The sequence below is a fragment of the Gobius niger genome, assembly GCF_951799975.1.
Source record: "Gobius niger genome assembly, chromosome: 9".
NCBI lineage: Eukaryota > Metazoa > Chordata > Actinopteri > Gobiiformes > Gobiidae > Gobius > Gobius niger.
This window is the reverse complement of record NC_136860.1, coordinates 15,624,546-15,647,436: the sequence shown is the minus strand read 5'-3', so window position 1 is coordinate 15,647,436 and position 22,891 is coordinate 15,624,546. Positions and strand designations below refer to the sequence as shown.

General features: G+C 41.3%; 1 protein-coding gene across 1 annotated transcript in view; it reads left to right on the top strand.

The window, feature by feature from the left end:
- The window catches only part of pkp4 (plakophilin 4), a 116,333-nt gene that overhangs the window by 28,669 nt on the left and 64,773 nt on the right, over positions 1-22,891 (top strand). The window contains 1 exon segment of the mRNA XM_079562841.1: positions 21,697-21,809. Within this exon segment, the coding sequence (XP_079418967.1) occupies positions 21,697-21,809 (113 nt within the window).

Genomic DNA, 22,891 nt, shown 5'->3' with positions numbered 1-22,891 from the left:
TTAACAGCCGAGATTAATTTTCTTCATAATTGCGCTGGTAATATTTTTTTCATTTAACCAAAGGCAGTGTTTGACGGCTTTCGAGACCTAGTTTTTATTTAATCTTTTATCTTTAGCGGCGGTGGTGAAGCATTACGAGGCGATAGCAGAAGATTCCCAATGACTCGAAAGGCTTTTGCTTTTAAACAAGTTGGACGTATTGGAGTTGACTGACGTGCATTTAAAGAGCAAATTAGTGCGTTTATTTTTCTGTTGAGCACAAAATGGCCCCGGGACGTACTTGGCTCCTTTCGGTTTTAGTTTATGGCTGCTAAATTGTCTGTCATGTAGGTCCAGCCCGCAGCCAGTCAGCTTTTCAAAGGGAAGAAAGGTAGAGTTTGTTGTTACTGGCTTTAGTCAAAGGGGTTTCTCCCACTCAGTTTACAGTACGATACAATGGTCGCATGATACAATGCGTCTCCTGTTTGGAAGCGAGCGCATGTTGTAGAGAAAAAACTAACAAATATACATGTGTTTTGAATAATAAGTTTAGGCAGACTAGTTGGAAGTGTTAATGTTTAGATTTAACCTTACCCCCACCTTAACTGAGTGAATTTTCTCCAGTTCAGTTTTACCCAAATATTAAAGCTTCTTGAAGGGAGAGATTACAGCCTATAGGCCAGTGTAACACCTCATTTGAAAGCTAAGACTTACAAAACTGATAGTAACTTTTTTGTTGCGTTGTCGCCGCATTTATGTCACATTTTGTACGCGTTTTTGTCGTGTCTTCGTAGGTTTTTTGACGGGGGGTTTTGTCATGTTTTTGATGTTTTTTGTTGCTTTTTCATTGCTTTTATTTCACGCTTTTTTGTCTTGTTTTTCTGCACATTTTTGTTGCTCTTTTTTTTTTGTGGCTCTTCCACCACTGTTAAGTTGTGCTTTTGTCGCTTGTTTATTGTGTTATTGTAGCATTTCGAGCACGTTTTTGTTGCTTTTTTGTTGCTTTTTTTGTTGTGTTTTCATCCTCTTTTTCGTCGCTATTTTGACGCTTTTTTTAAGAAGCTTTTAGATTTGGGAAACGCCAAACTGGTGGGGGCTAAGAGGTTTTTAAAGCAATACTAAGTAACTTGTTTACCTTAATAATCCTTTTCGTAGTCCCTCTGGTGTCTCTGGCCAGAAAACCATGATTGCAACATGACTGCCACCGGGTCGGAGTCACCAATACACACTAATGGAATCACAAAGATGAAACTAACAGGCTAAAAAAAAAGATATCTCCACTGAGTAATTGGATGTACAGTATCCCTCTCTCCCTTGCTCTTCTCTGTCAGCATAGTATTTACTCTCACAGACAATTAATAAGTAAAAAAACGCAACATGCTACGACACCTGCAGTGGCGCTTATAGCCTCTAGGGTGCACGAGTTTGTACTGCTTTAAAGGAATAGGCCACAGTTTTTACATACTGAGATATGTTCTTACATTAGCTTAGATGAGTTGATGCATTTAGCCTCTCCCAACAAAGGAATAGCTCCAAACTGGGGTGAAGTTAGAAGCTGCCAAGCTCTTCCACGTTTTCCCTATTTAAATACAGTTACGTGAGCCTTTACAAGATCTAAGTCTAGTTACACAAGATCAAACGATTTTCTCAGCGGATAAAAGGGATTCTATATTGTAAGGCGTAATAATACCTAAGGAGCACTTCAACGTCCACACAGTAAAGTGAGATATTACTGTGCGGACGTTGAAGCGCTCCTATGTTATTACGCCTACCAATATAGTACCCCTTTTATCCGCTGAGAAAATCGACAGGTTTGATCTTGTGTAACTAGACTTAGATTTTGTAAAGGCTCACGTAACTAATTAAATAGGGAAAACGTGGAACAGCTTGGCAGCTTCTAACTTCACCCCAGTTTGGAGCTATACCTTTGCTAGGAGAGGCTAAATGCTAATAACATTTGCATGACTGAGCGCACGCACAAAGACCAGACGGCTACGCATCAACTCGTCTAAGCTAAGGTAAGAACATATTAGTATTAAAAAACGGTGGCCTATTCCTTTAAGAAATGTTTTGATCGTCTGTGCTTCTTCCCACTCTTTTTTGGACAATAACCGTCTACTTTGTTATTATCGTTAAGTCCAAAGACAAATAATTGTGCTGTTGTTTGTGAAGCGGCTGATGTGCTGTGTGTTAAAAATTCATACTTTCAAGTTGAGGCAGAGCAGCTGGCCAATTCAGTCAAAGTGTCATTTCAAAATTACACAGAAGAGAATTTATGGGGAAAAATAAATGACAATGAAAGAGTCTCACTCGGATAGTGGTTAATAATGTTGTAGTTTCCGAGTATCCATTTAGAGAATGTTCCAGACTCTTTGTTTGGAATAGGAAAAGAGCAGGCTAATTATTTGAGACGACTGTGTAGCGACTTGCCCAACGCTGACTCACAGAAGAAGCAGCAGTGGCTGGAATGGAGGAGGTCATATGTTCGAATCTACTCTCTGCCAAAAGTTTTGTGTGGCTGGTCACGAGGGTAAACAACTAATGCTGTGCTTTTGTGTAATGTATGTTCAAGTTTTGTTTCAAGTGAAGCCAGTTGTTTGAAGAAATATTCACACATATTGCCTTGAAACATTTTAATTCCTTTTCCTGTTAATTAAGATATAAACATTGTTGGTCATCGCGCTGAGAAACACTGTTTTCTGATGTTTTAGGTGTTACCCTTCTATCACGAGGCTTCTCCCTCTGTGTATTGTCATTAGCTTTGCCTGGACATGCCTATTTGTACCACAGAGACGGGCAAACAGGGCTGCTCTCTCACGCCGCTCCATTGCCTCACAATATGCCTCCCTCCTGAAAACGCCACAGAGGAATATTCTAGTCGGAGTCCATTACACAAGAAAAATCAGCCTGCTGTGTCTCTGAATGGGATATTTTCGAGCAGACTATGTGCTGTTAGCATGGCTCAGGGGCTGACCCTGGCACTAGTGCTACCACCCAAGCCCTCTCTTTAAAGCTTGATGAGCTGGCAGCAATGTTGGCTGCTTAAGATGCTTCTCCATCTTGTTTTAATGCTGCCATAGGATTTGTGACCCACTCAGTGTCCGCGTAAAGAATGGGTATTGACATTATGCAAAGCCCCATTTCTGTTGGGTGGCGCTATATCGATCTAGGGTGGCACGGTTTTAGACAATCACAGACAAAATGGGGAATTTAGATTTAGATTTGCGACTTGTGATTTAGATGTGCCATTTTGACCACAGAAGGTTTTAAATGCATCAAGGAGCACAAGCCAAGTCTTGTGTGATTTTCAGTACATTTTTGTGGAGGTTTAATTTGCAGATTGTGCAAGTTTTATACATTATAAATCCTAAGAGAGACAGGTTGTTTTGTACTAAACCAGTACTAAGTAACTTGTTTACCTTAATAAATCCTTTTCGTAGTCCCTCTTGGGGTAATACAAGTGTTAATGGGATGATTGGGGGTCTTCCATCTCCCCCTGGTGTCTCTGGCCAGAAAACCACAACTGCAAGTTCGCTGCCACCGGGTAGGAGTCACCAATACACACTAATGGAATCACGAAGAAGCTAACATGCTAACGGGCAAAGCTAACTGCGGGCTAGCGCCACTTTAACAGTATATACAGCCAAGTTTGAGTGAAAAAATGATCTCCATTGTGACATTGGATGTACAGTATCCCTCTCTCCCTTTGTCTTTTCTGTCAGCGTAGTATTTACTCTCTCGGACAATTAATGAGTAAAAAAACGTAACATGCTACAACACCGGCAGTTGAGCTTATGGCCTCTCGGGGCATGAGTTACTTAGTACTGCTTTACCTAAATCAGTGGTTCTCAATATGGGTGTCGGGACCTCCTGGTCACCAGAACAAACTCTTAACCCCCCGCATTAACTGAGCTTTACCGAATCTAAAAGCTTCTCGACTGGAGTTTACAGCCTATAGGCCAGAGAAACGCCTCATTTGAAAACTAAGACCTACATAACTGATCGCAACTTTTTTGTCACAGTGCCGCCGCTTTTTTTGTCACATATTTGAAGCGTTTTTTGTCACATTTTTGAAGCGTTTTTTGTCACATTTTTGTCACATTTTCGTTGTGTTATTCTTGTGTTATTGTTGCTATGTTTTTGTTGCTTTGTTGTCTTTTTGGAACTTTTTTTCCCGCACTTTTTGTGGCTTTTTAACAGTACGTTTTTGTCACTTTTTTGTTGTATTTTTGCCGTTTTTTAATTTCACTTTTGTTGCATTTTCATCCTGGTTTTTGACGCTATTTTGATACTTTTTTTTAAAGAAGCTTTTAGATTTGGATTTGGATATTACCAAGCTGGAGAAATTGTGCTCGGTTCAGATGGGGGTTAAGAGGTTCCTGTAAGAGCCAGATTGATATTACAGGCCCAGAAACATTAGCATTGATATCTTAAATGTGTGTTTGTAAGTTTGCAGGAGCAGACCTTGTGTTTTTCCTGTCACTGCTGCGATGTTAATAAGTATCCAAATTGCCCAAACTACTTTCGGTTTGGAAAGGGAGAAAATTGTATTTGCCCGAGTTTTGTAGCAAACCATGTCAGTTTGCATGAAAACAATCAAATGGCTGGCCTTGGAAAACACTGTGGACAACACAGAATATGGCAGTAAGTAAGTCGCTAAAGGAAATTTGATTTAAGTGATGTGGATTTGGCGAATTGGGTCAGTTTTCCCTGCCTGTGCATACCAACCTGCCATCTCTGGACTCGATGTGACTAAAGTTGAGGCTAAAGCATTAAGCAGAGCTGACCAGTCTTGACTCCTCGTGCTTAGCTGAACAAAATCTAACTCTGGCTTTTTCTTTCTGCGTTGCTGTATCTTAAATGTAAACTATATTCCATGATTGAATTGAATGTTGCAATAACAGTATTTTTTCAATAATTTACCAAACCATTTCAACAACACGCGTTCCATTTAATTAGAAACCAAATAAGTAAGCAATTAGTTTTTGTTTTGCATCCATTGCTGCCAAAACAAGACTTGAATAATGATCAAAAGAAGACTCCAATTGAATGTTTGTCTGTCTGAGGCTTTTTTCACAAATTGTCTTAATCTCACGCAGATCGAGAACCTCCATTATTAAGTCAGATATTGAGTGAGTCGTGCTACGGATATTGCTTTACATGAAACCCTGTGTTCAAACGATCACCGGGACTGTAAACCAATACAATAATGTGTGAAGTAGTCTCACATTTGTTTAGCCTCAGCTTTTGTAAGGACTAAGTGTAATAGAAGCTCATAGCACTGGCTCAACCTGCACTAAACCTCTCTGCTGCTCGCGGCTTAAAAGCAAGGTTGAAGCGTTCTCCTTAGGCTCCGGTGTCTGCGCCTACTCTTTGAGCGAAATAAGGGCCTCTAATTACAATCGACTAGTGATTTTCTCCTCTCCTCTGAGTCTTATCAGCCCCCTCCTTCCTCCCTGTGCTGCTGCTGCTGCCTCTGTCACACGGGCAAGGAGAAATCTGGAGCCATAAGCATTCTGGCCTCGATTATAGGCACAAATGGAAGCTTGGGCGCTAAGCAATTACCCCATGGGGGAGCTGTGCACGACGTACGAGGTGGATTCAAAGGAGCCAGGTGAAGGAGAGTGTACGGGGCGAGATGTAGTGTTCGGAGGGCGATGGGCGAAGGCAAAAGGACGGAAATGAAGGGGGAGGAGCAACATAAGGAGTAGGTAGGTATATGCATAATAAAGTGAAATTATTGTTATGGCGATATTGGCTGAGGCTACACTTCTCAAACTGTACATGGGCTACAGTTGTTGCTTAGATCAAAGGTTTGGAGAGGTTATATCCATTAGTCGGTCAGGGTCTCCTGGCCTAATGCAATAATTCATGTATGTAGCAAGAATGTATTGTATAGGCCTTTCGCTATATTCATTTACACTTAATCTGAGGCACATTTGGGGTTTTGAAACATGGTAAAAAGCTCCATTATTCTCTCAACAAAAACATACCTGGAGCAGTGTTTTGACCCACTTGTGCATCTAATCTTCTTCACTACAGCCACATTCGCTTGGTGTACTGTATATGTCATATAGATAAGGGAGACGCACCAATCCAGCTTTTTATTACCCGATACCGCTACTGATATTTGGGGTTTGAGTGTCTACCGATATCCGATACCAGGAGATTTTCTTAAGCGACTTGATGTGAATGGAAAAGTGAAGGGTCACTCACCCAGAGCTTCCAAATGAGATACAGCATGTCTATATTCACTTTAATTAAGCCGTTTCTAAAAACATATTCAGAATCTTTACCAATCCCGTATTTTTTTTCTTGCCAACAAAGTGTAGAATAGTGATTTTAAAACATGCCATTTTTGGTCACATCATCCAGCTGCAGTTCAGACGGCGGCGAGCGAAGACAAAAAGGACAAAAGTGCGATGCGGAGAGGCACCATAGCGAGCCTGTCACCTGTGGGCTGAAGCTGTAAAGGGCTGTCAGCGCAAGAGAGCAACACGGAAGCAACAGAGGAGATAATCTGCCCCTACGTGTCACAGACTGTGCAAAAGTGTGGGACGGCGGGAATGGTACACTGCTGTCTTTGTGAATCCAGCCCAGGGACTACTCCTCCACCCCCACCCCTCCACCCAGACTGTTCGAAAGCATCAACATCACTGTCAGCTTCATCATCATTATGTCTACAATCATCGCTACTGTCAACTGCACACCCGATGGGGCTGAGCTGCTGGGGAGACGAGAGTGCTCTGGAAAATGGAGCCACTGTACAAAAGGCTAGAGTGCCCTTGGAATAGCTCCAGTTTACAAAGTTGGATATATTGAGATTTTTTTGTTGTTGAAAACTGCAGCCACAGTTTCCTACAACTACAGCTACCAGCCTATATATTACATGTACATAACATCAACGCGAAAGACCAGCCTTCTTCCTGTTGTTGGGCAAGCAATCAATGCGATACTAACTACTTAATTTAAGTGATGGAAGTCTAAATGTATTAGATTTATGAAATGTGCAAAATTAACCACATGATAGAGACTGTACACTAGTCGTGAGCCACTATCCAGGATGAAACATCCAAGATCTGTACATTAAGGAAAAGGCTCCAACAGATGACGTTGGCAGTGAATGTCTCAGACAATGAGTAACAAAAGATGAGGTGTTGAAGGTTCCGTCATGGGAGGACAAGCCTCTACATGGGATTTACCTCCGAAACATAACTGAAGTGACGGATATCAAGAAATCCTACTATTGGCTAGACAGAGCCGGACTAAAGGACAGCACAGAGGCTCATCATGGCTGCACAGGAGCAGGCCTTAAGCACCAGAGCAATAGAGGCCCAGATCTATCACACCAGACAAGACCCCAGGTATAGACTGTGCAAAGAGGCCCCTGAGACAATCCAGCACATAACTGCAGGGTGTAAGATGCTGCAGGGAAAGCTTACATGGAACGCCATAACCAAGTGGCTGGTATAGTGTACAGGAACATCTGTGCAGAGTATGGGCTGGAAACCCCAAGGTCAAAGTGGGAAACACCTCCAAAGGTGGTAGACAATGACCGAGCCAAGATCCTGTGGGACCTCCAGATACAGACGGACAGAATAGTAATGAACCAACCAGACATTGTGGTAGTGGATAAAGAGCAGAGGAAAGCCGTTGTTGTTGACATGGCAATACCAAGCGACGTCAACATCAGGACAAGGAACACAAGAAACTAGAGAAATACCAGAGGCTCAGAGAAGAGCTGGAGAAAACCTGGCGGGTGAAGGCATCAGTGGTGCCTGTGGTCCAAACTGGAGGTCTACAGCAGATTCCAGGAAATATATCAGACATCTCGGTCCAGAAAAGTGCAGTTCTTGGAACAGCAAAGACACTGTGCAGAACCCTCAAGCTCCCAGGCCTCTGGTCGAGGACCCGAGCTTGGAGGAAAAAAGAAACCGCCCATGGAGGGTGAATATTTCTATTTTATAAACAATCATTTACTTATCATGCTTTTACTTATTTATGTCTCGTTTACTTACTTTATCGTTTAAATTCTGATACTGTTCTCCTAATTTTGCAAGAAGGGTTTTCTGGTTAAAGAGGGGAGGAATTTGATTTGTTTACGTTCAAATTTCACTCTTTCCTCACTTTGCAAACTTTAAGAATTGCAATAATTAGTGATTAAAAATATCACTGAGGTTCTCAGGCAGCCTGAGATTTACACACATATTTTAACAGTTTTATGCTTCGTTTCGTCTGTTTTTATGTGTTTTAACAATTGCCAATGTTTTCAGTAATTGAATATCGCTATTGCAACATTCAAGATGCATTACCCCCTCATACCGTGCTGCGTGTTACCATTGCTCATAAAGCAAATCCGTCCTTCCCCCAGTCAAACTTTTATCACCACCTCCAGGCAGCCGTGTTGACAATAATCATTAATTAAACTTCTCACTTCATTTGTGTTAAGGCATGCTCTCTATGAGTGTTAAGAGGATGCTGTGAAATAACACTGTCTCCTGCAGCTCCTTCTTGATTCTCCTGTCCAGCTGCTGAAAAATGCGTTGCATGGTTTAGTGTGGGTTAACAGCCGAGAAGATGAGGCTCTCAAGAGCTGTAGCCTGCCCAAATATGTCTCTGATGAGCTCTCTAAATGACTGATTCTTGGGTAATCACAGAAGTCAGTGAGCTCATTGTGCTCCCACCCAGCCACCTGCAGACTGACTGTCGGTGTGGAGATTGCTTACTCTTCCCGCTGTAGCCTCGAGCACTGTTCTTTTTGTCTGACACACGGCTATTGATCCCTCTGAGGAGTTGTATGTTCACAGGTCTCCGTGAATGAAGTGGCAGTGTGATTGCACTGCTGCGGCATTTCAGCTTTTTGTTCCAATCCAAAGAAAGCAGATTGCCTTCCAGATATATTATTCTATTCTGCTATGCATTTGTGTTGTAATTGTGTAACCTACACAATGTCGCACAGTTGGTACAATACAAAATCAAATTCTATCACTACGGTATATTCTCAAACTTACAATCATGTCATACATAATCATTGTCTTGGGTCTTAAATTAGGCATTTTTTTTCTGAACAAATGTGGACACTTCAGTCATTGATAATATTGGGTTCAGATAGAAAATACCTGGACCTTGTTTTGATTTGTATTAGAAAGGCAAAGGCAGAGTTTGCCAGGTAGTTCACTTAGCGTTGTTTCTCAGATCGTTTGAAGGTAAGTTTGAAGGTCTGGTAAAGGTTTATGTAAATAAAACAAAGGTGCTACTAAATATGCCGGATTACTCAAACATCCATGAATGCAACACAAACACTGCCCATAAGTCGCTCAAAAAGTAAATTTATCTATTTAAAAGTTTACAAAGGAGACATTATACCAGATTTGTTGCATCAGCGGAGCAATTATGCTGCTAATAATTCAAGAACGCATCAGGCTTACGGAAATGCAAAACTGTACTTTTGTTTTTGGTTAAGGAAACTTTCATGTCATCAAGCGTAGCGTTGACGTGGTTTTGCTCCTTTCTTCCTCTCCTTTCCTTCTCTCATCTGCATATAGCTTCCATTTTAAGCCCTTTGTTGCTCAGAATCTTTTGTTGTCAATCTGTTGTGTGCCAAGTAATGGGTGCCGCACTCGCTAATGCAGTTGACAGCTACATTAATAGCACTCAGCGCTTAGATGACAGTTCCTTTCGTGGAATTTAAATTATCAAGACGGATTGTGACTTCCTTTTCATGTTCAAATATGGCACGGAGGAACTTCTCCCACGTGTGTGCGTCTTTGGCTTCTGTGCCTCCCGTTAAAACCAAACTTGGTTTTAAGCACTTGTAGCCGCTGGAGTTATACAAAGTTGAAAAAGTTGCAGCGGTGTCTCCCAATCACCACGTGCTATTTTTGCCTCTCAACTAATTGCTCCACAAGCCATTCATATAAATACACTCTTTCTGCCCTCCATCATTCTGTGCCACAACCACTGTTGATCCCATTTCCTCCCGCAGCAGCAGAAACATCAGCCTCTTCAACCTCTTTATTTCTACAGCCCCTTGAAATCTTCATAAAGAAAATCTACTAGTTGGACATTATTGGCCAGAATAGACCAATCTAGTCTAGTAGAGTTTAACTTTCAATAATGTGACATTATAACGATACTGGGGCTTTGAGTATCTGCTGATGCCCGCTAATAACCGTTACTAAGAGAAAATGTCTGAAAATGAAATAATAGTGTCCCTCACAAATATAAAATGGAGTGCGACACATTATCAATCTGACTTGTGGACACAATGGCATGATTGTCTTTTTAAAATGCCATCTTAATTGTTTGTCTTGTCTTTTATTTCATTTTTAATGGACTACCAGTCCGGAATAAAGTTGAATTGAATTAAATTGATTGAATAAATCTGTAGCATCATGACATGAAAAGATATCAATTATATCTATGAATAAACAAATGGAAACACATTCAATAAGAATCACTGGACTTTTCTACTCTAAATATCCTTGGTTTATGACCGGCAATTTAGGTCAGATCACTTTATTGCATAAAGTGATCTGATCATTACAACTTGTGCATTAAAAATGTTCGATCAATTATTTTCAACAGCATTTCATAAACTAAATCACACTTGTGCCACTGTAGCAGGCGGTTTGATTTTATTAGGTGACTTGAGGTAGTTTCTGACCCAGGCTTGATTAGTTGCTGCTAGCAATAGCATGTTGCTGCTCGCTTTAGCATGCTATTGCTAGCCACGGCATTTTGCGCAGTTATGAGAAATACATTTGCAGAGATTAAAAGTGATCTCATTACCCAGGTTCTTAGCTTCACATTGACGTACAGCATGCCCATGAAGAAAGTTGTGTTTCATCATGTACGGTCAGAAATAAAACTGGTGCCGGACATAGAGCTCAACACTCCTACCCACGACATTAAAAAATCCCATGTATTTTCAGCATTGACTTTTCGAAAAAGTATTAAGAGTTTAAAGGCGCGACGCTGGCTCATCAGCTTTGTGCTGACTACCGACACTTGCGCGGGTATTTTACAAGAAAGAAACAAACAATGCTTGAAAATACGAAGAAACTACTTTTAGAATTTTGCAGTTTATAACATTTTAGACAAATCTTCAATTTTACCTTGTTTGTTTTATGTCCATGAGTTAGAGCATAGCTGATTAGCCGGCGCCGTGATGGTAAACTCTTAATAGTTTACTTTTTCGGAAAGTCAATGCTAATAATACATGGGATTTTTCATGTTGGACCCCAACACGTGACCGGGAGTGGGTGGGACTGTTGAGCTGTATTTGTAGCCAATACCTGATATCATATTTTTTGAGATACCGTAACACTTTCCGCAAACCAGAAATACACCAAACTGTGCACTTTAGTTTATCTGTGTATCTATGTCTTGAAAGGAGAATTGACCTTAACTACAGAAGTAAATTGTAAACTATTTTTCAATAAGATTTAGACACCGGTGCCTTCATTCTTCATTGTGTTTTTGTGACTCTTTTGTTAGTCTCTTGTTATTGACAATATAATCGATTACTGTAATTCTACAGCCTTACAAACAGTCATTTCAATTCTGTGCTCGTCTAATCCTGCTGAGAGAAAGTGTAAGTACATTTAAGATTATACGAGTTTTTCAGCAAGAAATCCATTCTCCCCCGGCTCTATTGTACTCCCATTATCCGCGAGTGAATAATTTCTCACTGTGCTATTTTGGCCTCTTGTCACATCATCAGTTCATCCAGCTGTGGACGCTGAAGCAATTTCCTTTCCCCCCCGATTCACCTATATCTCTCCGCAGCTGTGCAATTTTTATATCTCTTTTCCGTCTCAGTGCGGTTATTCTAATTCTTGAGCTACGACGCTTCCGACCACTTCCCTAACACTGCAGTGGATTAAACAAGGTTGTGGCATTTCGTAAAATCCCGTTGCGGTTCCTCCTCGTCCGAACACGTCGACGTATTTTTGTCGCTCATATTTTGGGTCTATTTTTTTTCTCCCCACCCCGCTGCGGAAGACTTTTAACCTCTGCTGTCATTCTCCCGCCGCTTCGCCGAGATGCCAGACTGCGGCGAGGTGCGGAGCTGTCAAGCCTCATTGCCACTTAATGAACAAACACATTTCTGCTAGGCTCTCGGATTTGGCTAAAAGGGAAAGGCCATCTGCGGAAGTGAGTTATCAAGAACATCAAGACTTTTTTTCTTCTTCTTCTCCTCCCCTTCAAAGCTGATTTCCCCCATCATTACTACTTCGACATACTTGGCCCCGCTTAACAAGTGGCGCGAGGATACGATCAGCGCTTTTTAATTAAATAAGGGATTTCAACACAGCACAGCAGATTAAACGCCGTGCGACATGTATACCTCTTCGTTATTCTGTCCCCTGATGCAAAAAGCGCTGAGTCGCCGTTTGGATCCCCTACATAATTCCCATGATTCATCACAATGTGTATGCACCACGTACAAGCCCTGTTTGCATATTTGATCAATACTTTTGTTCTGAAACTGTGATTTCCGCTCAGATTGTTTAGAGTTCTCTCAGAGTTCTTAAAACAAGCACAAGAGACTCTGATGTCAGCATATTTGTTCGCCGATAGAGTTTTGAAACATGCAGGGACACGGCTGTGATGAGCGACTTTGATTTGGAAATGAAACTAAAGTTGGATGTTTCCTTGTGTTTCTCGCAAACCTCATGCGACTCTTGGCCAATCGGAGTGCAGCTCTTTGCATGATTGGGTATTTTTAATATAATGTGGCTCTGTACATAAGAATTGGTGCATAGTTCCCACAAACTGTGACAGTCATGAAGAATCTTGACCAAAAATCCAATCCCACAGACCCCGTTTCCCATCTCTACACACATGAGTGAGACGGTGAGGTTAAACAACAGTCACTGGGAACAGCTTCTGTGCTTCTCAAGTTTATGATCACGCTTTATTTGAGGACATTTGACCTCACATTCACAGAAAAAGATCGAAATTACGAAATGCATATGATGCGAAGCGTGACATGGTAATGCAGAAATACGCAAAGTCATTGACTTTTCTTTCACAGGTGTTTTAACTGTATGAAATGCAACATTAAACAGAATCTCAGACATTCTCCAGAGGCTCCTGATTGAAGTTTGAGAACTTTGTGTTGCCTAGAACACTTTCTCTGCACTGTCCAGTCAGTCAAGCTGCAGCCACTGAGCACACTGGCCAGGGCCGAATCAGAGGAGGGGCTCAGTGGGCACAAACATACTCCAGCATTAATACAAATAAAGTCGAAATAATAGTAGTAGAGTTAATAATGAATCAAATGCTGTCCCAGTCAGAGCAGAACAGCAGAAAAAAGTTTATTTAATGGAGCTATACCTGATTGTACAAATTTCAAATTGTTATTTTCTGGTCCAAACTCATCTCAAACTTTCCTATTGCATTTACAACATCAAAATTTGTCACAGGGACTGAGTTTAAACCAGGTTTCACAAATGTCAGGGAGGAAAACTGTTGCTTCACTGTAAAAAAAATGCCTACGAGCCTGACATTTTATGACCGGCTTTAAAAGGCTTGTTTTTTTGACAAATGTCTGCTTTTACCATATACTAAAGGAGAAAACTAATTGTATTCCAATAACAGAAAATTAAAAAAAAATCAAGGATAGATCCTTTAATATAAATTGATTTCAATCTTGGTGCGGAGTAAAACCAATAAATCTAATACAATTATTGAAAAGGAAAGAAAAAGGCCAGGCATAAAGTCATAGTTTATAGTGATTAAATATAATGATCACGTTATATTCAATTACAATAAACTGCCACCCCTGCATCTTGCAAATGGTTGGTGCCTTTGTGGCTCTTCACAGGATAAAGGTTGAACATTGTGGCTCTTGGTCTCTACTAGTAGGACGACATGCCTAATTATTCTGCATAAAGCAAAAGAGCGTGCCTACGAGAGCGCTCTCATCACCGCTGTTAGATTAGATTCTGCCTGAGTTCCTGGTTTCTCTGTAAAAGCTAAATGACTGCGCTGCAATTTTCTCTTGTCATAATTCACAGCCACATTTTGGGCGAACGGACCCGATCAGTCATTAAATCCAATACGATACTCTCAAAATACCTGGATCAGCTTCCGAAACCGGTGTATCTGAATATCCAATCGGGACATCCCTACATGGAACTTATAAATGTGCCATTGGAGCAGATTTGGTTATGATTTTCCAATATAGTTAAATTTGAGCCTTGTTTTGGTGCTAATTAGTATTTTTGTTTTATTCTTCACAATTTGCGGAAAAACAACTCGCAATCTTGCAAACTGTGATTAAATTGATTAGAACATGCCTTGTTGAAACTCTTAAGGAAAAAGTCGAATTAACATCATAACGCAACATTGCACTCCCATATCGCATAAAAGTTTTTTTTTAATATTGTGCATACCAACTTACAATGCATGCAGCACTTTTGGATAGTTCAGTGTTTACTTTGTCATTAATTCTTAAATAGAACTGTTTTAATGAATCCCTGCTGGCAGTGATGACTACCACAATGTGGACTCAGTGAGCTTAAATGCTGCCATTCACCATGCAATTACGGTTATGGCTGTTATTACCAATAATGGAAGTGGTGATTTAATTGGCCGTCCGATGTTTGTGTGTAAGGCTAAAAAGATAATCTCATTTGGAAAGCTTTGGCCCACGTCTATGCAGTTGCGCACACAGCTATTTGAAACTCAAAAGTATACTGTCAGAAATTTGCAAACCTCCCACAAAAGTGCCATTCAAACCTGCTCCGCACAACATTGGTTATGCATTAAAAAGTATTGAATTATGTATTGAAGTGCCTCCCTGGAATGAAACGGCAAAGTAAATATACTCCCAAAGGCATAATATACCCCACTGCATTCCGTATTAGTTTTATTATGTGTGTAATATAGGTTTTTACGAGTGTGTACGTCACTCTTATCTCTGTTGATATACAGTGTGCTGAACCAGCACCAGGCAGCAGCCACTTTGCACGTCTCGTGTGGGGCTTGGTATTGTCAGCACTCATAAAGATGACATGGGAGCGCGCATACTGCCAGCATAGTGTCATCGCTTTCTTTTGAGGACACAGGAGGGCAGGATCTGAATCAGGAGGCTCATTGTGTTAGAAATAAAAGCGGCCCCAAGTCGTGTTTGCACAAGAAATCCTCGTCTCTGCCCTCTCCTCTCCACGCCATTCCGCCTCGACCCGCGTATATCCCTTAAATAAGCTCCGGCCTTGTTAAATACTTGTTACCGCCGTGCTCGGGCTGACATAGAGGATCGTTACAGTGAGTAGAAGCCAACCGTTGAGAAAGCAGTGAATTACCGGCTCTTCGTCGTGATTGCGAATATATGGCCCCGTATAAGGTCCCTGCTATGGCGCTACACGCAATGACAAGCCAATTATAGATACATTAAATTCTCTTTAAGTATTGTAATGAGTAATGCAGATCCAAATGGCCTTTGTAAAATGGCGTGCTAAAAGTGTCACTGTGAGAAAGCCGGCGGATGTGAGGGTAAAGGAGCGTCACTGTAATCCCCATTGCCACCTGTAAAAGACAGAAATGTAGCGTGACAAAAGAGGAGCAGTGTCGCTTAAGGGCTGGCTGTGCATTACAAAGGAGTGGGCCGCCAAAGTTGTCCGATAGCTTCTCTGTCATTTGAAGTAGTTCATTGGCAAAGCTTTAAAACGGATTGAAGCTCAGCAAGCAATTACGCCATTAATTGCTTTTCCAATTTGCTCCACACATGGTCGGTAATGTTATGGTTACAACAGAAAGCTGCTATCCCAATGTCTTTCTTTTGTCTCTGGAGCTATGGACCGCTGTTCAGTGACCTTCTGAAAGAATGATTGAATGAGAAAAGAATGGATAGGCGTTCAAAATGTCTTTGTGATAGTCTGTAAGTTTTGCAAAGTGAGGAGAGATATAGTGACATTTGAAAGTGAACATTCAAATTCCTCCCCTCTTTGACCAAAAAGCCCTTTTAAAATGAGAAGAGCAGGAACTGAACTTTCAAAAGTAAGCGATCAAGCTCCTCCCCCTCCCTCCTGATTGGACCTGACAAGCTGGTTGACAGGAACATCTCGTCTCATTGGTCAACGCGGGAGTATATGAGACTCTGATTAGTTGCTGAGATCCGGGATGGAGGGACATAACAAAAATTATATGTGTTATTACTTACTTAATGCACATTTTATAACATTTGGAAAACATTTAGGCTCCCAGACTATCACTTTAATACTGGTCGGCATACCGGCTTGGCGCTGATTCAATTCTCATTAGCTTGAACCAAACAGGGAAACAGGTCAGAGATTCATTTGGGGCACACAAATAATAAAGCTATCAAAACAGAAGAACAAAGAATAAATGAATTGAATTTAAGAAAACCTTTAACACAATTTAGACCATGTCTTCCTGTTCCTGAGTGTAATGCTGATGTACTCATTTGTTTTGGAAATCTCTAAGAGAACAGGTGATTAAGGCTTCAGATATGAAAATGACTTCCAACTGACAGGCAGCTGTGAAGCCAGTTTGTCAGGGCGCAGACTGACCTGGAGCTTTGTGGAGCTCCGCTGGGCTTGCCGACAGCAGGGCAGGGCCAGGCGCAAAGGCAGTCGCAGAACACTATAGGCACGTAGCTCTGGTAGGAAACCAAAGTGCCGTATGGATCAGCAGATGTCCCTCTCTACTGTGCTTCTCATAAAAATCTGCTTTGATATAAGATATAAAACCAGCTATAATAGACGCATGCTTAGTCTGGGGTACAATACAAGTACATCCAGTAGTCTCCCCTGTTCTTTTGAATGGTGCCGTGGATGGGACTACACTGGCTGTTCTTTGTGCCTGCAGTGTGTCCATGTGTGTCATTACCACATTATACATCTCTCTCTCTCTCAGATCAGCGGCGAACCCTCACGCCGGACTGATTTCCGCATTTTCTTCAAAGTCACCACTGAGACCATTTGATTCACTTCTCCCCCGATGCATCTTAAACACCGTCTGCTCGGATTGTAATATCATCTTGTTACCACAGCTCTTTTTTAAAGCGTACAGCCCTCAAGCATCTCTGTGTACAAAATCCTCTTATTGTTCTATCCCTGTGTGACTCTTTAGTGAAACAAGCTGCTACTTAAAGCGTATGAGGCCTGGGTTGGCGTGAGGCGATTGTGGTCGTGGTGTTTTCTCATGAGTGGAGAAAGTAATGATTGAATTGTGGATATGAGGATTGCATTACAAATGAAATGTCTCGGTAATGCTTTATAAGTTCTCAAATGTTTCACACCACGTGCCACCCCATAAAATATTCTTTGACAGTTACAACAAACAGACAGCTCATCATTAAGTTTGAATATTTAGATAATTACGGCCCTGATTTGCTGGTTTATTTTTCAGTCATAGCTGCATATTTGCATATTTTATAGGAGAACTGAAAGACGTAATGACAGATTGAAATAGGCAATTTTCTTGTGACTAAACCTCGCGGCGGGGGGTGCGGCTCTCAGGATTGATGGCTCATTTCTTAGTAAGTAAATCTTTGCTGGAAAAGCGGTGTCTTTGTCATTTCCCATTGGTTTGTGCGCGCTCTATTTATGAGCAGCCCGTGCATCAGTCGCAAGAGGAGCAAGCAAAGGCTTATATTGGGATGATTTCTGCGCCCTGCGATAGCGTCTGTCTCATAACGCTGTTCTTGTCGGGCGTACGTGATGAAAATGTTGATATTAACTGGGCAATCTTCAGTATGTTGGAAGATAATGCAGTCTTGCAAGAATAACCTCGGAGACTAGAAAATGGCATATGAATGTCAAGAATATATATTAATAAAAGTAAGGCATATGAAGGAACCATATTAATATTTAGAGTGAGTTTGGATTTTGTGGGAAAGTTAGGAAATGCCACTCTCCGCAGCCCCGTCTTTGGTTTTAAAGCAGTACTAAATGACTTGTTTACCTTAATAAATCCTTTTCGTGGTCCCTCTGGGGGTAATACAAGTGTTGATGGGATGATTGTGGGGTCTTTCATCTCCCTCTGGCAAGAAAAAAAAAAGCACTTGCAGCTTTCCCTGGCCCGGGTCGGAGGCCCCAATACACACTTAATCATGAAGAAGAAGCTAACAGGCTAACAGGCAAAGACAACTTCGGGCTAGCTAAACAGTATTTACAGCCAAGTTTGAGTGAAAAAAATTATCTCCATTGTGTAATTGGATGTACAATATCCCTCCCTCCCTTTGTCTTTTCTATCAGTGTAGTATTTACTCTCAAGGACAATTAATGAGTAAAAAACCATAACATGCTACGAGACCTGCAGTGGCGCTTATGGCCTTGAGTTACTTTGTTCTGCTTTAAAGTCTTCATGTTTCTTGACTAAAAGTTGATTCATAACAGGGCTTGGACAATGATGTTATGGTACTTCTTTGCCGTAGCCTATTGTTTTTATACCACATGATAAAAGTTAGCCATACCTAGCTTGTAACGGCAGACCAGTCTATTTAAACATCAGATGCCCCTCCTGTCAAGCTCCACCTGATCTCCCGTGCTGAAGGCAAGGGAAGGTCCTTATAATTGAGATAACCATGTTTTCTAAATCGGCGCTCAAGATCATTAAACATTAGCGATTACAATGTAAAGGTTGCCACTTGGGAAGGGCGTTTAAAATACTGTGAGGTTCTAAATAATTACTCTTATCGTAGAGAGGAGACTTTGAGTGCATATCTTTCAAGCTAGCGGGTGGCGATAGAGCTGTCAATCACACTGGTGGGTTGTTCTGCATATCAAGTCACCTTCACCCTTAAAATTTCGCTCAAAGCCAGCCTCTTTAGAAAACGTCTAGAAGACACTAGCAATCATTTGTAATACCTCAAATAAGAGCTAGGCTATCTGTGTAATCCTTGACACAATTCATTACTATTTTGGTATCTTTGTCCCCTTTTATACATGGCGTCAAAGGTTGTGCTGTCTAATTGGTTGATTTAGCATGGCTAAGTGTGAATATGCTAAACCAGACCCAGAATGCATAATCCCTATAGAGGTGTAAATGTATGCGTGTACTTCAGTTCAGCAGACGGCATGCTGTAGAAGTAGAACGTCACACGCCGCACAGCTAGAGTTAGCAGCTGTTGTCGAAATAGCTTAAACTCAAGGTATTTGCAAAGACCAAAACATACCATCATCAATGTGTTAGCTGCTATGCTAACACTACTTTCCGAAATAGCACTGTTATGTAAACACACTTAAGCTTGATTTTGCTGTTCTAGATTGTGTGTTCTAGATTGAAATATAGGCTAAAAGTAATTGCTAGCAATGTTGTGCTAACAGTAGCAGGATAGAATGCTAGGAAATGCACTTTTTGCTTTACCAAGGGCTTAATGAAGTGAGTATGCTAAATGAGAATCCATTTGAATGCATTCTCATGGGGGCTATGCAGATACATTATAGTGAATGGGGCCGAACTTCCTCTAGGTCTATCCTGGCAACAAGAAGATTTTTAATGCAAGGCTTGAAGACGTTAGGCCTTTGTCTTTACAACAAAAAATAAGATACTTTTAGCTTCACTTTACGCACAACCACAATAAAAAAAAAAAAGTCACAACAAGAAATCTCCGAAAAGGCCCTATATCCATTTTCCCACATCGCCGACATTTCAGCTTGTTGCCGTAATTGCTTGCATTTCCGTGTCCCGTGTGTATAGGCTAGCCTACATATGGGCTGCAAAGTAAAAAAACAAACAAAACCGGATCGGGCCACTTTCCTTTCCTTCCTTCACGCTTCCTTTCACTCAAGTTTTCATTGTACAACTGCAGCCAGGGAACACGGAGCAGCGGCTAAGAGGCGAGGTGTGGTGCGGGGGCTGATTTCACTGCCCCCCTGGGACCTATTGGGCACTAGGTGTGAAAAGTGGGCCGGTTCCAAGCGCCTTAGGAGTGGCCACACTTCCTCAAGCAGGTCACAGAATAGCACATGCAGTCTGCGATTGTGTGCGAGAAGTGTGCGCGTGTACCATATATGGATTTCAACACAGTAATGGGTTTTACTTTGGACATGTAAGGAGGGCAACAAGATGATAGCACTGCCTAGCGTGAAGGTAAGAAAAGGCCTGTTTCAGCTGTGCATAGAACTGGGTATGATCTTTGATAGAAAACTTATGAAGTGTATGTATCACATCCATTTTAGAACTTTGTGCGATTGATCATGCAGCCTAGATTTTGCTGTTGTCGTTTCTTTCCCCTCTAGTTACAAAATGTGAATGTTTCCCCCCCCCATTGTAAATGCACCCAATTAAAAGAGCCAATGTGTTTGCCGTGTTCTCCAAACATTGTGTGTCTTACGAGTGCCATTATGCGGACCAGGGAGCTGGAAATTTGTGCAAGTAATAGCTTTGCCCTGGCAATATAATTAGTCAAATGCTGATTTCAAGACAACTCCCCTAGAAACGGTGCCACCGAGGCTAAATATCACCTTCACAAGTGGTGCTTATCTCCCTGTGTGGGCAGAGAGAAATGCTCGTGTCCTGCTGCCTGCGTAGAGGCCGCGGACAGTGAGTAACTGGACTGGACCAAAGAATCCTATGGGGACATGCAGGGGGATTTTATTGACTTTTTGTTGGTTTACAGAAAGGCATTTGTTTATGCATTAAATCGATGTGAATTTGGAAGTTGGGGGGTTTTGATGTCGTTTGGTTTTGTTAATTGTCCATTGATTTATCCAGGTTTGGGGCTGTTAAAGACTAGGTGACGTCAAATAATGCAACCAAATGTGGATTGCCTCTTGTTACAGATGGCAGTGGCTCAGTGGCAGAGCATTCACCTACCAATCCAAAGGTCATCAGTTAAATTCTAGCTCCTACCAGTTCATACTGTTGTTTTGTCCTGGGGCAACACACTTCACCTGCTTTCCCTCCACCGTCTGTTTATCCTGATGTGTAAATGAGGGTGTTTGTGAATGTAAATCTGGGACAATGGGTGGAAATTAGCGCTCATTAGCATTTTTAGGCAGCCAAAAACACTCAACTGTACAAAATGTTAAGTTTTGTTTTCGTTGGCTGCTAGCATCATAACGTGGAAATGGCCTGAGTTAACGTCTAAAGATTAAATGTTTCTAAAAGTCTGAAGTCGCTGAGCTCTTTTTCAAGGATTCACTCTTCGATTGTCCGTCATGGTTTTGTTACTCCCCCCCCCCAAAAAAAAAATATGGTAACTACTTCTGGCTCCATAATCCCTTAAAGCTTTTGCGTTATTAATGAGGCCTTGCAAGTGAGAATTGGCTCGTGCACTTTGAGCCGAAATCCAGAAAAGTTTCAAAATAAATGTTTTGTAACCATTTTCTCTGGCACTGCTTTCTGTGTGGTTGTTGTTTTTGTTCACAAATAATGGGGAACACACCATGTTGCCATGCCTGTCAAAATGTTGCCTTCGTTTGTGTCATACCTGCTGCTAGACCTGTTGTATTTCTATTAATATTACTGAGTGATTATGGAATAAATATGAAAAGAGTATTATGATAACATTTGCCATTTATTTTTTCAATCAATGTGCAGTTTCAACATGTCTAGGAGGAGTAATATTTGAGAGGAAACTGAAATATGGACTAGAACTTTAGGCTTTTTTTCGTGTGATTGCAGCCCATGCGATTGATAGCTGTGACCTTTCAAATTGCGATTTATCTTCCATCCCTATCCATTATGTGTTTTTAACCTTTAATAAACTTCCTTTCCCCTTGTGTTTTCATACAGGAGCTGCAGTTTGAGCGGCTAACCCGGGAGCTGGAGGTGGAGAGGCAGATTGTGGCCAATCAGCTGGAAAGATGCCGACTCGGGGCAGAATCGCCAGGCGCCGCGAGCAGCAGGTAATGAGAAGAAGATGCTCACTCCATATACCCCCGGCTCACATGAGATGCCACATGGCGCTTTTATCCGGCTCAGCTGCAGCCAGATTCCATAGTAGTATAACCTTATGGCATGGAATCAGCCTGCTGTGTATATGACGTATGGGACAATGAATGAAAGGGCACTTCAGTTTCATATTCTGCTGATATACTGGGGACTCTGTACTTAAAGGGATATTTCAGGATTTTTGACATCGGGCCTCCTTTCCTAATTATCCAGAGTGTTGTTGATTTCTGGAGATATATGTTTTGTTTTATTCATGCAGTTCTTAGGCTAGTGCTAGGCTAGCGCATGTCTATGATAACTAGTAGTCTGCATTAAAAATCATGGGGTAGTCCTCCAAACGTTGCCATATCTGATTTGTAGAAAGCTCCTTTGTGAATTCCACATGTAGTAATGCCAGCCGCAGGTAAACAAACTACTGTAGATCCGGTAACCGAGCAGATCACTCCGCCGCTGCGTAGCTTACAACCAGGAAGCTGACGCTGCTCAAATATTAGTTCTTTTAAATGCAAAATGGTTAGATTTAAAAAAAAATGTATATGGGTAGTCTGGTGTTATAAGTAATTTGCCTCAGGTGCACTGTGCTTGGGTCAGACTGTTTTTAATGGAGGCTACTAGTTACCATAGACATGCACTAGCCTAGCACCACAAAGCTCTTCAAATATAAGGACTGCATGAATTAAAATAAAAGAAATAAAAATCAACAAAACTCTGGATAACTAGTAAATGAGGCACTATGTCAAAAAGTGTTACCTGTTGAGATTTAAGACATTTTCAGCAACAACAAGCACTAAGTCAGTTTTCCATAATAGAAATGTTATTGATGTATCGGCAATGTTGCACATCAGCAGCTTTAGTAGAGTAGGGAATGCAAAGTCAGATTGGGATTGATTTGATTTTTATATCGCTATATTGTCCACCTTTTTTAGCAAACCAATAAACACTCTGTTTATTGTAGGCTACAGAAGTTAAACAAATGTATAACGCTCAGCACACACTACACAAAGTTTTTGCCCAATATTGCTTTAATTCTCAGTCT